Source organism: Schistocerca cancellata, chromosome 3, assembly GCF_023864275.1.
Source record: "Schistocerca cancellata isolate TAMUIC-IGC-003103 chromosome 3, iqSchCanc2.1, whole genome shotgun sequence".
NCBI lineage: Eukaryota > Metazoa > Arthropoda > Insecta > Orthoptera > Acrididae > Schistocerca > Schistocerca cancellata.
The window spans coordinates 172,194,385-172,212,449 of NC_064628.1; the positions used below are offsets into that span (position 1 = coordinate 172,194,385).

Here is an 18,065-nt window from a genome sequence, read left to right on the forward strand (position 1 = left end):
CAACTATGACAGGAATTGTAAGTTTTATAACGAAAAACGTGGAGCGCATGCAATAGTAATAGTTGGGAAGTGAACTAATAAGTATGAAGTATGTAATGCATGCGTTCCATGTTTTGAATTACAAGTCTTCCAACTATTGTCATAGCCATTAAAAATTAACAAGCAAAAATTGTTATGGCTAGCTGTATGGGGCTATGAATTTGTATGGCGCTAGAAGAAATTATTTTTTTGCTTTTTATCCAGATTTAAAAAACATATTACATAAAAATATATTTTCATTTAAACAATTATTTCTTTTTTAATGGTGTCGGTAGTTAGTTTATGAGTAGCCTTCACATATGCTACTCCTATTTATGACAGATAATAAACTTACGTCTCACTTGTAAAAGTATGAGCACATGATAACAACACCTCAACCATAAAACTAGTTATGAATAAATCAATAAGGTGAATAATAAATTAGCAAGCACCATCTGGATAATTTCGTTTACTATCGACTATCGCTTCCATACTGCACTGTAGACCATCCTTAGGTACGGGGGCGCGAAGTGCAGTTCGTGAACAGAGATCTCTGTTTCCTACGACATGGCGTCAATTAATAAAATAAAGTAAAGCGGAAGAGTTAATTCTGGAAGTGTTATCAGCTAAGCAACCTCAGCATAATTGTTTCTATAGACGTAAGCCTGTTGTAAAACGTATTACATTAGTTTTTATCGTGAAGTAACTTAGAAACTATTTGAGTGTAATGTATCAAGGACACCGTAGATTTTTCCAATTTACAAGGGCCGATAACTACTTACTCGATGAAAGGCACGCGCTCGTTAAGTCTCTTCTTCTTCGCTGTGTCGAAGTCACAGTCGTTACCGATGAGCCAAACCATTTCCTGGGTCCAGGTAGTACCTAAACAGAGAAGAATTATGATTCAGTGACAGGCGCTGAAACCGGAATCGTAAGTATACTACTGACGAACGCAACAGATGTAGAATTTCATGTACTACGCAGTATTGTAGTTCGTCGCAATGTTTACGTAACAAAGACATGACATTTTATAACGTTAGAAACTGACGTTGTTGTTCTGAGATTAACATTATGATGATATCGATAGAGCAAATGAAAAAGTAACACAAGAAAAAAAATTTAACGATCTTCTGCCACTGCAGTTTGATATATTCACTTAACTAGATAGTGAACACTAGCATCTAGGATACCTATTTACTAACATAGGTTACTCAGTCTTCATTTACTGACGCGAACAACTAGTAATGTGTTAGGGCGAGTGGGGGGGTCAGTGTTATCAAATAACCTATGTAAGTAAATACATATATTACAATCCACCATTCCGAAACTATCGGCGTCAATACATTAATGAACGAATAAATTAATATACGACCGCAAATTACTACAATTCTTACACTTCGTTGCTGGGGAACCTTCCCTGCAGTTGATCTACAGGGTGTTTCAAAAATGACCGGTATATTTGAAACGGCAATAACAACTAAACGAGCAGCGACAGAAATACACCGTTTGTTGCAATATGCTTGGGACAACAGTACATTTTCAGGCAGACAAACTTTCGAAAATACAGTAGTTACAATTTTCAACAACAGATGGCGCTGCGGTCTGGGAAACTCTATAGTACGATATTTTCCACATATCCACCATGCGTAGTCTCTGAATGAAATTACCCGAAACCTTTGACAACGTGTCTGGCGGAATGGCTTCACATGCAGATGAGATGTACTGTTTCAGCTGTTCAATTGTTTCTGGATTCTGGCGGTACACCTGGTCTTTCAAGTGTCCCCGCAGAAAGAAGTCACAGGGGTTCATGTCTGGCGAATAGGGAGGCCAATCCACGCCGCCTCCTGTATGTTTCGGATAGCCCAAAGCAATCACACGATCATCGAAATATTCATTCAGGAAATTAAAGACGTCGGCCGTGCGATGTGGCCGGGCACCATCTTGCATAAACCACGAGGTGTTCGCAGTGTCGTCTAAGGCAGTTTGTACCGCCACAAATTGACGAAGAATGTCCAGATAGCGTGATGCAGTAATCGTTTCGGACCTGAAAAATGGGCCAATGATGCCTTTGGAAGAAATGGCGGCCCAGACCAGTACTTTTTGAGGATGCAGGGACGATGGGACTGCAACATGGGGCTTTTCGGTTCCCCATATGCGCCAGTTCTGTTTATTGACGAAGCCGTCCAGGTAAAAATAAGCTTCGTCAGTAAACCAAATGCTGCCCACATGCATATCGCCGTCATCAATCCTGTGCACTATATCGTTAGCGAATGTCTCTCGTGCAGCAATCGTAGCGGCGCTGAGGGGTTGCCGCGTTTGAATTTTGTATGGATAGAGGTGTAAACTCTGGCGCATGAGACGATACGTGGACGTTGGCGTCATTTGGACCGCAGCTGCAACACGGCGAACGGAAACCCGAGGCCGCTGTTGGATCACCTGCTGCACTAGCTGCGCGTTGCCCTCTGTGGTTGCCGTACGCGGTCGCCCTACCTTTCCAGCACGTTCATCCGTCACGTTCCCAGTCCGTTGAAATTTTTCAAACAGATCCTTTACTGTATCGCTTTTCGGTCCTTTGGTTACATTAAACCTCCGTTGAAAACTTCGTCTTGTTGCAACAACACTGTGTTCTAAGCGGTGGAATTCCAACACCAGAAAAATCCTCTGTTCTAAGGAATAAACCATGTTGTCTACAGCACACTTGCACGTTGTGAACAGCACACGTTTGCAGCAGAAAGACGACGTACAGAATGGCGCACCCACAGACTTCGTTGTCTTCTATATCTTTCACATCACTTGCAGCGCCATCTGTTGTTGAAAATTGTAACTACTGTAATTTCTAAAGTTTGTCTGCCTGAAAATGTACTGTTGTCCCAAGCATATTGCAACAAACGGTGTATTTCTATCGCTGTTCGTTTAAATTTTATTGCCGTTTCAAATATACCGGTCATTTTTGAAACACCCTGTATATGACAGGTCTCACATGTGACCATGCGGTCGAAACAATACTAAGTCTGGTCGATTATTAGAAAAGCTTGTCAAAGAAAGCAACAAAGATGATAGTCAACACAAACAATTATCGATAAATTATATCAGATTTTTTTCCTTATACATCTTATAATAAAATGTTTCCCTGAGACATTTAAGTCTCTTCGTCGTCTACGATAATGATCGAAGCAGGAGAAATGAATTAAAATTTGTGCTGCGGCCGGGACTCGATAATGTAAGGAAAAATAAGCTGAAGATATGACCTGAAGTTTGTGTTGGGGAGGGCAATCGACTTGAGTACTTCGTGCAGCACTGTTGACCATTGTGTTGTAGTGGTGTAATGGTTAGTATTTATGCCTAGCAAACAAGGCGAGCCGTGTTCGAATGCCGGACGCAACACAGAAGTTAATTCATTTCTTCTGTTCCGATGTTTAGTTTCCGTTTCCAGGAATCAAAATTATGAATGGTACGTTTAGAGTGGAACAAAAAGCGGTTATAAATAGGCCGCTAATGCACCATTTTAATTACTGGAGCTTGTTTCGGTACTATCACCGTAGTGATGTGGTTAGCGTCACTGGCACACTGGCATGCCGTTTCAAACCGTACGACTAGCTGTTATTTGCCATTGAACATTCATCAATGGAAGACATAAAGTCTGAAAATGAGTCATTGATCATATTGTGACACTTTATTTGTAAAGGTCCGTCTTGGTTACACAAATTTTTACAATTCATTATTGCCGGTTTCAGCTACTGCCACCTTCAGATCCGTTACAAACAAAAAACAGTAGTGTAAGCAATGAAGTAAAATTAGTTGATGCAAAATCTATAACAGGCCTGGTGACACATATGAAAATTAAAAAACGTTTACATGATTAACAGTATGAATACCATACATGCCATAAAATATTCTGATGTAGGTTTCAACATCAGAATTGTGCATCTAGGTAGAGAGTAAGTGCTGGTGATGACCTGGATGCTTCTGGTACTTATACAAACAACTGAGGCCACAAGAGGCCTCTGTAGCTAGATTACATGAATAATCAATACAGTAAATTTAATAGTTAAAAATGCAGTGTGCGCATTCATTACTTAAAATTACTTCACGTAGCAAACTGAGCGTCTGATAATAAAACATATACTGATATACAACATACGGAATTAGATCCATAGTTAAAATCTACATAAGACGTGCAAATAGTAATAATGGAAAGCTCCTAGCCTTACAAGATAAAACACCCAATTGTGTACAAGCCAGTATAATAAGTTCAGACATACAATAACATCTACACTCCTGGAAATTGAAATAAGAACACCGTGAATTCATTGTCCCAGGAAGGGGAAACTTTATTGACACATTCCTGGGGTCAGATACATCACATGATCACACTGACAGAACCACAGGCACATAGACACAGGCAACAGAGTATGCACAATGTCGGCACTAGTACAGTGTATATCCACCTTTCGCAGCAATGCAGGCTGCTATTCTCCCATGGAAACGATCGTAGAGATGCTGGATGTAGTCCTGTGGAACGGCTTGCCTTGCCATTTCCACCTGGCGCCTCAGTTGGACCAGCGTTCGTGCTGGACGTGCAGACCGCGTGAGACGACGCTTCATCCAGTCCCAAACATGCTCAATGGGGGACAGATCCGGAGATCTTGCTGGCCAGGGTAGTTGACTTACACCTTCTAGAGCACGTTGGGTGGCACGGGATACATGCGGACGTGCATTGTCCTGTTGGAACAGCAAGTTCCCTTGCCGGTCTAGGAATGGTAGAACGATGGGTTCGATGACGGTTTGGATGTACCGTGCACTATTCAGTGTCCCCTCGACGATCACCAGTGGTGTACGGCCAGTTAGGAGATCGCTCCCCACACCATGATGCCGGGTGTTGGCCCTGTGTGCCTCGGTCGTATGCAGTCCTGATTGTGGCGCTCACCTGCACGGCGCCAAACACGCATACGACCATCATTGGCAATAAGGCAGAAGCGACTCTCATCGCTGAAGACGACACGTCTCCATTCGTCCCTCCATTCACGCCTGTCGCGACACCACTGGAGGCGGGCTGCACGATGTTGGGGCGTGAGCGGAAGACGGCCTAACGGAGTGCGGGACCGTAGCTCAGCTTCATGGAGACGGTTGCGAATGGTCCTCGCCGATACCCCAGGAGCAACAGTGTCCCTAATTTGCTGGGAAGTGGCGGTGCGGTCCCCTACGGCACTGCGTAGGATCCTACGGTCTTGGCGTGCATCCGTGCGTCACTGCGGTCCGGTCCCAGGTCGACGGGCACGTGCACCTTCCGCCGACCACTGGCGACAACATCGATGTACTGTGGAGACCTCACGCTCCACGTGTTGAGCAATTCGGCGGTACGTCCACCCGGCCTCCCGCATGCCCACTATAGGCCCTCGCTCAAAGTCCGCCAACTGCACATACGGTTCACGTCCACGCTGTCGCGGCATGCTACCAGTGTTAAAGACTGCGATGGAGCTCCGTATGCCACGGCAAACTGGCTGACACTGACGGCGGCGGTGCACAAATGCTGCGCAGCTAGCGCCATTCGACGGCCAACACCGCGGTTCCTGGTGTGTCCGCTGTGCCGTGCGTGTGATCATTGCTTGTACAGCCCTCTCGCAGTGTCCGGAGCAAGTATGGTGGGTCTGACACACCGGTGTCAATGTGTTCTTTTTTCCATTTCCAGGAGTGTATAAATCGAAACCTTCCACCATGATAAAACAATTAAACCGTAACCGTAAGTGTAGGGTGATTTACGAATTAATTAACGACTGTTAAAGAGTCGATAGTCGATGAGACATTGGGAGCGGAATCTCAGTGGCGCCGCCCAGTGACTCCCCTGTACGCACTTCTCGTTTCCCTCTGGTGGAGGTTGAGGAAGAAGGCCCGCCTCCTCGCCGCTGGTGGTCGGCGCACACAAACGCACGCCAAGCTACTGCGGCGCTCGACGCTGCTCAGACTAGTAGGTTTCTGAATACAGCGAAATAAGCATCAGGATAAACTCACTCTTTTCATCCAGCAGTAAGTCCGGTTGCCGTTTTCTGTGTAAATAAATCTCCATTTCCTCAAGTAGGTTCCGTTCAAAATGGTTCAAATGGCTTTGAGCACTAAGGGACTTAACATCTGAGATCATCAGTCCCCTAGACTTGGAACTACTTAAGCCTAACTAAACTAAGGACAGCAAACACATCCATGCCCGAAGCAGGATTCGAACCTTCGACCATAGCAGCATCGCGGTTCCGGACTGAAGCGCCTAGAATCGCTCGGCCACAACGGCCGGTGTAGGTTTCGTAATAGTCACAGTACTGGCAGTATAAGTTTTTGGATCCTAGGTTAACTAAGAGGCATGGACGCCATAAGATTAGCATATTGCTGACAACGGCTACTGACACGATTGTAAATGTGAAATCCTGTTACCCGAAGAAGCATAAGTGAACAGAGCAATGATGAACAGGATGCCAGAACTACCACTCACCACTAATGACGAAGTGGAAGAAGTAAATGTGATTAGAGAAGTAGCCGGGACAAACGGGTATAAGGACCGTGATGTAATGAACCTTCATAATAATCTAAAATTAAAAATGTGTGACAAGAAGGAGAAAATAGATTCAGAGGTTAACAAGTTTGTTGCTATGTAATACAATGGTGCACTGAGCGACAGAATTACACAAGCTTTCAGAAAAACGAAAGTAAAAATTAGACCTGAAACGAAAGGTACCATTGGTTATATGCCACGCCACAAAACTGGCAACAACAGCAACAAATATTTAGAGTAAGATCAACTGTGAAAAGTGTGACAAGTTTCATATCGGTCAGACGGAAAGAAATTTCAAAATTCGTTTTTAGAGATCATAAACGTAGCCACTACAAGAGCTCTTTCGATACACATTTGGATAAAGAAAAGCATGGGCAGCAAACATGGAAGACATTATGGGAGTGTCGCATAGGGCACCAAAGGGACCATTACTGAACCTACTCGTGGAAATGGAGATATATGTACACAGAAAACGGCAAACGGAATTACTGCTGACTGAATAGAATGAGTTGAACATGAATACTTATTTTGATGTATTCAGAAACTCAGTTCGGGTAGCTTCCAGCGCCTCGGCAGCTTGACGTGCGGCGAAGAGACTGGGCCTTCTTCCGCAACCTCCTCCACAGAAGAACAAGAACTGGATACAGAGAAGCCACGAGGAGGCGCCATTGAGGTCTCACTCCGGATGTATTACTGACTAGTGAATTTTTAATTACCACTGTTTCGTTGATTACCATACACTTACCCTTCTGGTTTAACTATTTCGTTATGTTCAAAGGTTTCGGTTTATAGATGTGGTTATATGTTTGAACTTTTTTTACTGGCTTTGCTTTGCCGGCTAGGAATTTCCCATTATTACTATTTGAACCTCTTATGTTGATTTTAAGTACGGATCTAATTCCATATATTGTATATCAGTGTATGTTTCATTGTCAGACGCTTATTTTGCACGTGAAGTAACTTTAATTGATGACTTAGCCTACTGCATTTTAACTATTAAATTTACGATGTTGGATAATCATATATCCGCCTCTGCTGGCTTCAGCTATCCATGTATAAACACCAAATGCTTCCAGGTCTTCACCAGCACCTCGTACTATATACCTACATGTACAATTTTGACGTTGACACATACACCAGAATATTTTATAGTCTGTATGGCTAGTATGCAAGGCTGTTACTCACGTAAATATTTTTATTTTTCTTATGTGTCGCCAGACCTGTTATAGGTTTTCCTTCAGTTAATGTAACTTAGTTGGTTACACCATTATTTTTTGTGTGTAATAGTTCTGAATATGGGAGTAGCTGAAATAGGTTGTTGTTGTTGTTGTGGTCCTCAGTCCAGAGACTGGTTTGATGCAGCTCTCCATGCTACTCTATCTTGTGCAACCTTCTTCATCTCCCAGTACCCACTGCAACCTACATCCTTCTGAATCTATTTAGTGTATTCATCTCTTGGTCTCCCTCTACGATTTTTACCCTCCACGCTGCCCTCCAATACTAAATTGGTGATCCCTTGATGCCTCAGAATGTGCCCAACCAACTAATCCCTTCTTCTAGTCAAATTGTGCCACAAATTTCTCTTCTCTCCAATTCTGTTCAATACCTCCTCATTTGTTATGTGATCTAACCATCTAATCTTCAGCATTCTGAAATAGGTAACAGCCAGTAAAAGTTTGTGTCCGGCCCCAGTAGCTGAATGGTCGCCGGGACGGTAGCTCAGCGTGTTCAGTCAGAGAGCTGGTTGGCCTCCGTAATAAAAAACTGAGTTGAAGGGTCAACAAACGAACTTTGGCGTCAAATTGAAAGATCAGCACCCGGCGAACGGTGTGCCCGACGGGGGGCCCAAGCCATACTATGAAATAAAAAAAAATAGTAAAAATTTGTTTGATCAATACGAACCTTTTATTATGAAAATAATATTAGAGGACGATTCTCAAAAATCTTATGTTTGTAATGTGTCAATATTCTCAAATATTCTATGTCTGAATAAATAGAAGCATTCTGACATATTCGATGTTTGTATAAATAACAGCACTCTTCGTCCAAGAGTCCAACTCTGTTCTGGCTGCGCGTTGGTGTCAATCATAAACGTCATTTCAGTGCTAAGTGTTGTACTTCATTGACGACATTGTTATCGTATTTCGACTCAGTTGTGGTTCCAGCGTGACTCTGGTTGTTGGAAGCGGGTCCTTTGGTGTGTACTTCAAAGCGTCGCGTCACAGTGGCTCCAATTACGCAACGTAAAAGTCGTCGCCTACAAGGACAGTGGAATAGAAACAGTACGCTTTTCCTAAGATCCGTATACTCCAAAGGCAGATGGACTCCTAAGCAGGAGTAAGTCAGATGCATATCAGGCGTCCATCAGTGTTTCCCAGAGACGCGTTCAGGAATCGATGAAATCGCTGAAAGAATTCGGTCTGCTCGCCAAATACAACAGGTGGATGAAAAGATGTGTCTGGAAAACGTATAATTTTACGTGGACGGCGCAGCGCAGCAGTGGTTCGGGAACAAGGAAGAGAAGCTCAGTAGCTGGAAAAATTATAGGTGTAACTGCAGAAAATATTTGGTGACAGTCAGTAGCAAATCCGCTTAAGGGATGAACTATTGAAGGACAAAGCCCAACGTCATGAAAAAGAGAAACAGTAATAGACAAGACACAGAAGGTCTAGGCCTTAAGCCGTACTGTGAACCCAAACATGACAAAAAGTGACAAAATGTCACACTGGAAGGGGTTTTCCTTCAATACAATGATGATTAGGGACACTAGGCAGGTCAGCCAAATGTCGGTGGGGTTTTAACAAGAATGCTTTTACTTGTTCACTTTCCCTACTGGATCGGGTCGTTGGCTCTGGCTGAAGGCCTGTTATGAGACCCAACCTGTTAATTAAAACTGCCCCTTCACTAAATTTGATTAATATTTAATAACTAAATAGTGTTCAGGGAACTGATCACTACTAAACAAACAAGGATGGCATTGAAGACATTTATTGAACAACAATCTTCCTACTATCAAACTGAACTATGACATACACTTATAAGTTATAAAATAAAGCTAGTAATGGCAATGGCCCTTTAATTCCAAAACTAACTCTTAAGGGAGGATAACGCATCTGTACTTGTTATTTTCTACTCCATCCCCTAGTCAGACGGCATAAAATACGTCAGACAAACCTACTGCAATTAACAAATTCTCAATAAGAGCGTGGCTGGAAAACTGAGCTCTGGTAATCACAGGCGTGCGTAATATCGGATTAAATGCCGAAGCTGAGCATCACGTTACCAAATGCAGCGTCGTGAACAGGTCAGCAAGCTGCCGTTGGCGTCTGCGTCGTCGGGGAGCCTCAATTGTAACAAAAATGGAAAATGAAAAAATAGGCTTCCTGTTCGTAAACTGCTATTCAAAAGCAAATTCTGCTTTCTTTCCAATCGTCTCGCACTCGTTAAGACGGGACTCACCAGCCCAAAGGCGGAATCCAGTAACGCCTTTAATAAAGTGTGGCTCAAGGAAATTGCTCTGCTCCTGTATGCTTCCTGTGAGACAGTATTCCCAACCGTAATTAGCGGAATCAGCCTGTCTCTAACAGTAAAACATGACAGTACACCTAACTGAATACTAGTTTCAGTTGCAGCTGGCAGACTTATTCAAAGTTCTGCACAGCACACTGTAAAGAATTTACTCTCCTGCAGCAGAGCCGAAAGCACGACGTTCGCTCGCTACAGGAGCTAAGACGCTTCTCCTCGATAACAGCTCCAAAAGCTTCCCTCTGCAAAAATCAGCACCCCCACGCTATTTTTCGAACTGGCCAATCCCGTGGCTCTAGACCAGCACAGTTCGCTCCCACTATTATTTCCTGGCTTCTTCCAGCCAATTAAAACATTATGCGCCTTCCTGCGCCTAGAATGATCTGGAACAAACTGTAACTCCGTTCAAAATTGAACCCGTCAATCGTGTCTCTCTGTTCGCCCTCGCGCGGGAAAAGGTCATTGCACTAGCTTAACCGCGTTTCTTAGAAGCCCCAGAAAACGTTAAGATTCGTGGGAAGGCTCCCTTAGGCGCCAGCTCATCTCGACATAGTGGCATCGGCGTAACGTCCAGCGCCAATGAGGCGCCGTCCCTCGAAGCCCTGCCTCTGTTGTCTGCGCAAATGGGTGCCTACCTGCTCCGGCGGCGCGTCTCCCGCAGTGGGACGCTTTCGCATGCCGACTCGTAATGGTCGGTTGTACATTTCTGCACCCCTCTGCCCTGCCTTTGAGCAGTGCCGCTCGTCCGCTCCAGCCAAACTCCGTGAAAATATCACCTGAACCCCGACTTCATGCAACATGAGAATTTCTTAAAGTTAATACGCGTCTTATGCCGTCTGATACTCCCTATATTAATTTCAATAGACTGATTTCCTGATAAATAACATAATAACCGATATCTAACTTGTCTTTGCAACAATTATTATATTACAGTAAGGTGCAAATACTGCTACCTTACAACAGTCTATGAAAGAAGTCGCAGAAGACATTTACCGAGATCTTCTTGTAAATGGTGTCACATCAACAGAGGAAATCGTCAAGTGGCGTCAGAGAATCGAAGAAATGCAACAAGAGAAAAGCCAAATGTGGTCCCTGTGGCAGTTGCGAAAGACCAGTATGAGTCTGCCTGTCTCGTACGCCAGACACTAAGAGAAAAGCTGCAGAGGTGTACAGCAGCAGTTAATGTCGACCGTATGCGTCAAGAGGTAACAGAGAACAGAGAACGTCGAGAAGCGGTTTATCGATCTGTGACGTCAGTCTCCATCACGCACCACGAAATACAGACTTGGCCAACTATCAAACGTGAACTCAGCATCACACCAACGCAGATACAGACAACTCTTCCGCCAAGTGCATCGTCCCGCAGAAAAACTGACATTTGGAGGACAGAGAACAACACGCCGGTACGTTTTTTCTGTGGACGCACTGGACACGCTGCACTCTATTGCAGAGACAGAATATCAGTATACGACGACCATAACCTGCAAGATGTTCAAATGGTTCAAATGGCTCTGAGCACTGTCGGACTTAACTTCTGAGGTCTTCAGCCCCCTAGAACTTAGAACTACTTAAACCTAACTAACCAAAGGACATCACACACATTCATGCCCGAGGCAGGATTCGAACCTGCGACCTTAGCGATCGCGCAGTTCCACACTGAAGCGCCTAGAATCGCTCGGCCATTCTGGCCGGCCTGCAAGGTGTAAACCACCACAAATGTCCTATTAACGCCCATAAAATGTTTACGATTACACTCGAGTTGTGGGACAAGATTCATCGCCATACCCTGGACGAGGTCTCCCTCTAATATGCCACAGCCTTTCCCCATCGCCGTATAGAGATACCAGCCGCTCGCCTAGCTGCCATATTCGGGAAAACAAGGCTAGACGTCTATGGAGATGAGAGTGTAACTGGTATAAGTTCAGATGTTTTTATATGTGGTACCTTAATGTGTACAGTCATGCTCAAAAGTATCCGAACGACCTGAATTGCATTTCGCTTGATTCGCAAGCAACCCACATAACGCAGATGTCAAGCAGGTCATCTAATCGGTCCTTGGTACAGTCGTTTGACTATTGAAAATGATTCCAACATGTTCAAAATGGCTCTGAGCACTATGGGACTTAACATCTTAGGTCATCAGTCCCCTAGAAATTAGAACTACTTAAACCTAACTAACCTAAGGACATCACACACATCACTGCCAGAGGCAGGATTCCAGCCTGTGACCGTAGCAGTCCAGCGGTTCCGGACTGCAGCGCCTAGAACCGCAAGACCACCGCGGCCGGCATTCCAACAACTCACCACTAGAAAACACTGCTCTGTTTCGCAATAACTCAATATGTAAAGTAATACTACGATACTACGAATATCAGGGAACACCTTATCACAGGTAAGACTGTCCTTAAGGCTTGTAAGCTCACATTTATTACAATAAATGACATACCTGAAATGTTACCACTCTCATTATTACGTCAGATAGGTAATGCACGTAGTAAGTTCGTCGTATTCATGATTTCCTCTTTAAAGTAACATACCGTACTTATTATTTAACACAAAATGACATTAAGAATTTAAGTTATTCACGAGCAGATACTTGAGAATATGTATGAACTTCAAATGACACGACGAACCGTCTCGTTCTGCATATGGATTCAAACTCAGGTCTAGCAGACTAAGAAAAGATTTCGTGACTGACGGAAACTAACAGTCATTCCTGATTAGGCATACAGAGAGTGATATACCTACATTTTAGACAGTATCAGTTAGAAAATACCAACTTTAAATTACATAACGCAAACATTTTTAATGGACGCGAATTCCTACCCTGCACCTATTGTCCCAGTTAACAAACCACGAGAGATGTTAAATATTGCTTCTTAACAAGTAACTTATTTGAAATGCCGTGAGGTAAAGCTTTGTGTTGGACAGGGATTCGCACCCAGTACCTAATAAGATAGATATCGAAGCACAATCAACTGTGACATATCGAATTTTCTCGGCAGTAGCTAGATGTTTTAACTGAAATGACGAGACCAAACATTACTTTTTTCCTTCCCAGGACTCCAACCCGACACCTATCGCTGTTATATTCTAGAGAAAACGATCGTTAAACATTGGTTTGTTGCACCAGCAGCGACATGTGAGCATGTTTGAACTAGAAATAATATGACGAAGAGTTCAGTGCTGACTGGGAATAGAGCTCCACACATATCGTTGTTGACTACACACAAAGAAACGTCAGCTACCGAAATATTCTCCACTAGCAGCTCGGAATAACATCTTGAACTTACAGTGATCTCGCAAATAGTTCTGTGTCTCACTGGGAGTCAAAAACGTCAAACATCGTTAGTGTTGACAACGAATGAAAATACATTAAAATCGAAATTATTATCCACCAGCAGATAGGTGTTCTCATGCTAGAGCTTGATAATACATAATGAAATCTTTAGTGCCGGGCCAGGATTCGAACCCATTCACGCGCAATATGTCGAGATGTTGAGGAATCAGGAGTTTTGAACAAACAACAAACTGTAGACGAGCTGTATTGTCACGAAGGGTTCAAATTCCGCGTTAAGGGCGGTCTGAGTTGCATTCCCAGTTCAGAACCAATTTTATCGACATACAGAAGGTCAGATAAAAGATATAATAAGCGTCATGTGAGCCTACATAGCGTTTGTTTCGTCACTAGAAATAAATAACTAGTATAAGAAAGGTTACTGGTGATAGAGTTTCTACATGTCGCCACTCCAGACTTTATTATGGCTCAACCTAACGTCTACTTGGTAGAGAAGGAATATCATTTTTAATTTGAATTTCAGACCACAATGCCATTATATCTTGTTCACTTGGCGTAGCCAGAAGAAAATGGAATCTCTCTCTCCCTATCTAAAATCATTGACCGAAGTTGGAATCGAACGCACACCATAGATATATGAATCTATCATCAGCCCAACAGACCACCAAATCTTCTGCTCAGGATGCTCATTTTTCTATCATAACGGTGTTGTACCACACTGGCTCAGAATTCTGACACAGAAGTTCCCTGTATCAATTTGCAGCATGTTCAGTAAATTTATTTAATTGGTCGACCGAATCACCATGAACTAGCTGCCTCAGCTACCCAGTGCATGCATTCATCTTTATTTTGTAATCACCAAAATAAAATCACGTAACTGCCACCAACACAGAACTGCCAACAGTGTAGGATGCAGAAATTAAAATATTGTTCCTTTCCACTTGAGCTACTCTATTGCGCTATCGGTTCTCTGAAAATGTCGTGCAGTGCAAAAGAAAGGGTATAACTGTTTGTTTCTCGTAAGTATTGACCTGGCGATATGCATTTCTCCACAGCGCTGTGGAATGCAGAAGTTCTGGAGGAATTGTTTGTTGACTTCTGGAGCTATTATAGCTATGTTTCAGCTAGTGGCGTAATGGTAAGAATCGCATACGGTAGATGAGATGTCCTGTGTTTGAGTACATTCACTGCTATATTTTTTAAAACGCAATTCTGCTGTCTGCTAAAATTATCAATCTAATGGAACATGTAACATAATTTCCTTCACTTCTCAACCCAAAACAGTCGTGTGTGGAAAAAACGGCTAACTTCTGCGACATTTTGTTCATTTCAGGTTTAATAGACAGCCAGACAGTAGATGCATCTCGAAACTTTTGTATTATGTATGGGTAGAGCGCATCGTGCCAAAATACGTCGGAAAAGTATTTTCCACATTAGCTGTCGTCTGGTAGTGGCATTTTATTCTTCTTCAAACCTTGTTTAGCAGCTCTAACTCAGAACAAGTTTTCTACATGTATGTAATCAATAAACTGCATGTGCATTATCAGACTGTTATAGGTGAAATCTGAGAATTCGCATATTTCGTAGATGATTAATTTCTCTCTCATGTTTACTACTGTCTTAACAACATTAAAGGAAACCTTACGAAAATTGTGAACTGTAATATAAAAAACGAAATAAAACTACCCACGATAACCTTAGGACGAAAGTCTGTTTTTAAAAAAATGAGTATCTGTACACGAGCGTGCCTCTATCGTCACGAATTGGTAAAATACTACTCACTTAGATTTTGATTGGGTCTGTGTTTAATTGGTATGTTGTGTCATACTCAAGAGGTATGCAAATGTGGCATTTCATAAATAAAGTTGCTGCTTGTCAGCAGTGGAAAGAGGCGTTACCTGTTGTGCAGCATTGTAAGTTTTTCACCATTGCACTATGAGGCGAAAGTATTTTCTGGCGATTTCCTTATCGATGTTTGATCTGACTGCTTGTAGCTCTTTCATAGAAGGGATAAAAACGATTCACTCACTGAGACTGGAATTGCAAACCATATCAGACGCCTTTTCACAGGTCAGCACGTTATCACAGACCTGGTGAAGTAGTATGTGTCTTAGCTTCCTCTTACGAGACCAATAGTGGCTAGAACTCGTAAACCGCTGTTTGTAGGACGAGATTAGTTGCGATTTCCACATGCCATGACTTTCCTGCGCTGAAAACCGTAAATTTACAATCTTTTGTTACAGCTCAAGCGATAATAACTCAGATTATTCAATGGAAATGACAGGGAAAATCAAGCGAACTTTGAGTCTCAAATTCCGTGCACACCAGGAAGTAACTCGTCGATCACAGAGTTGCCAAACATACATTGCCTTGTTGCCAAATCTCAGTTTCAATACCAGCAGGAAGAACACGAATCGATGTGATCTTACAGCGGGCTGGGAAGTGACCATAGCTGGTGTCTCCAAGTCGCGGCTGCTATGGCCTTGAATACGTAATGCATCTGATTCGCATTTCTGTAACTAGGTTTATGGACTGAGGCGTAGTTGCTAATAATACTCATAACTGACTGCAAACTAAGCATCATAAATCAGTAACTCTCATAGTTGTTTTTATATTTCTTTCGTAAGTGTACTTAAAACTAAGAAATTCTTTCATAGACGTTTTCGTGCCTCGCCGATAGTCGAGCACAATAAACAAATAAAAAAAAAAGTGTGTGTGTGTGTGTGTGTGTGTGTGTGTGTGTGACAGAGAGAGAGAGAGAGAGAGAGAGAGAGAGAGAGGGAGAGAGAGAGAGAGATAAAAATCAAAAAGAATGAAAGAGAGGGAGAGTAAAAAATTGTAAAAAAATTGAATCACGGTATGTAAAGAAATCTTTCATTAAAATGACACGTTCCACATCATTAAGAAATATCGTATTCATGATTTATCAAACAAGAATTAATCAAATGTAGTCTAATCTAATCGTATCATATTGATGACTAGCCATGAAGAGTCATGAATTACCGAAGTTTTTGCCAATACCAGTAACCAAATCTAAGCTTGAAAATAAAAGACGACAGTTTTTGTAATAAACCGGGACTTCTATCAAGACCCTTTCGTCCCTGTTAACTAACCACGAGAGATGTCTGATATACCTCTATTCTGAAGTAACAAAGTGTGCATGCATTTAAAGATGAAGTGCATGATGTGAAGTTCTGTGACGGAGTTACGAACCCAACACGTAATCGGATTGTTAACAAAGTAAAATCAAATGTTACGTATCGGTTTTTCCTACCAGCTGCTAGGTGCTTGACTCTAAAATAAGGATACAATCTTTTGTGCCCAAGCGACAATCGAACTGCACACCTACCATGCATCCACGAATATAGCCTAAGTATCAGTTGCTTACTCACCAATAGTAAGATGCGTGCGTGTTTGACCAGAAATAACGACACCTATTGTGATTGTTGGCAACACATGAACAGACATTAAAAATGCACGTTAATTTTCAGTAACAGACCGGTGTGCACGTGATAGGGCTTGAAATTAAATTATGAATAATTTTGTACTGGATCAGGATTCGGACCCATATACTTACCTTTGGAGGAGACCTAGAGATTACTGCAGTCTTGAGAAAAGGAACAAAATGATTGAACTTTACTGCTCCGAGACATTCAGATCCTCGAGAGAGGAGATACGAATTCGAATCACAGTCCAGCACCAAATTTTTCAACTTCTCTAGTTCAATCAAGTACAAGTAAAGTATGAGCCCTGTTCCTGTAAATGGCTATCGGTTCATCAAATAAAATAAATTTTTTAAATGTAAGTAAGTAATGTATTTCTGTTTACCATGACTTCCGCCATGTTCTTTCCACACGTAAACCGGCTCTTCCCAGTTGGTAATGAAGGAACGTGATGTTTATTGCGGATTCTGGATTATAACGTCTTTCTCTTGATGTTACCGGGGGTAAAGCAAATCTGTTTTTGTCTCTTAAAACTAAATGCCTGAACCCATGCATTGCACCTGTGATAGTTCCTTCCGCCAGACCATTGTGGCCACATTTTCCAGCCCCAGGAGTGTGCGGTAACAGGTGATGTGCTTAGCTTACAAAATTAGTCACAGTGAAAAAACGCGAGACTATTGAATGGTTAAGTAGAAGCAAGCTTCTGAAGCGGAGATTATGCTATTCTCATGTCAGCAGGATGTAAAGGCTCTTCTAGGCATCATAGGCTCGATGTGAAGCCATTTTGAAATTTTCACAAATTCAGCAATTTTTTTAATTCGAGAGAACCCACTGGGACGTGTGAAGTTACCGGATAATTCGATTATTATCCTCATTATTACTATCAATTTCTTCATACCGCTGCTGGAACACTTCACTTGCAGATCATTTGATGCCTTTTGGTCATTATAGAAGCAGTTTCCCAAGAAAAGGTTCTTTCCCTGTCTACGGAATCCTTTTCATGTTAATATCAAATATAAGTAATAACTCGTAGATTACATTAAAACTAAAGTAATTGATGAAGACGTTACTTGATAACAAAAATGCGCTGCCTTTCTTCATTTACTTGCGCCTAGAAATGGCTATCGAGTACTGCCAAACCAAAAAACAAGAGATCTTACTGTCTTCCGATATACGTCGCTATCAGTTCTTCCAAATGATTTGGTCGACATGACCTGTTTCAATTTGTGTATGACAGACAATG

At 42.4% G+C, this 18,065-nt stretch overlaps 1 protein-coding gene across 1 annotated transcript in view; it reads right to left on the reverse strand.

The window, feature by feature from the left end:
• The window catches only part of LOC126174802 (luciferin sulfotransferase-like), a 380,096-nt gene that overhangs the window by 212,383 nt on the left and 149,648 nt on the right, over positions 1-18,065 (reverse strand). The window contains exon 3 of the mRNA XM_049921176.1: positions 801-900. Within this exon, the coding sequence (XP_049777133.1) occupies positions 801-900 (100 nt within the window). The remainder of the gene's footprint in view (positions 1-800; positions 901-18,065) is intronic.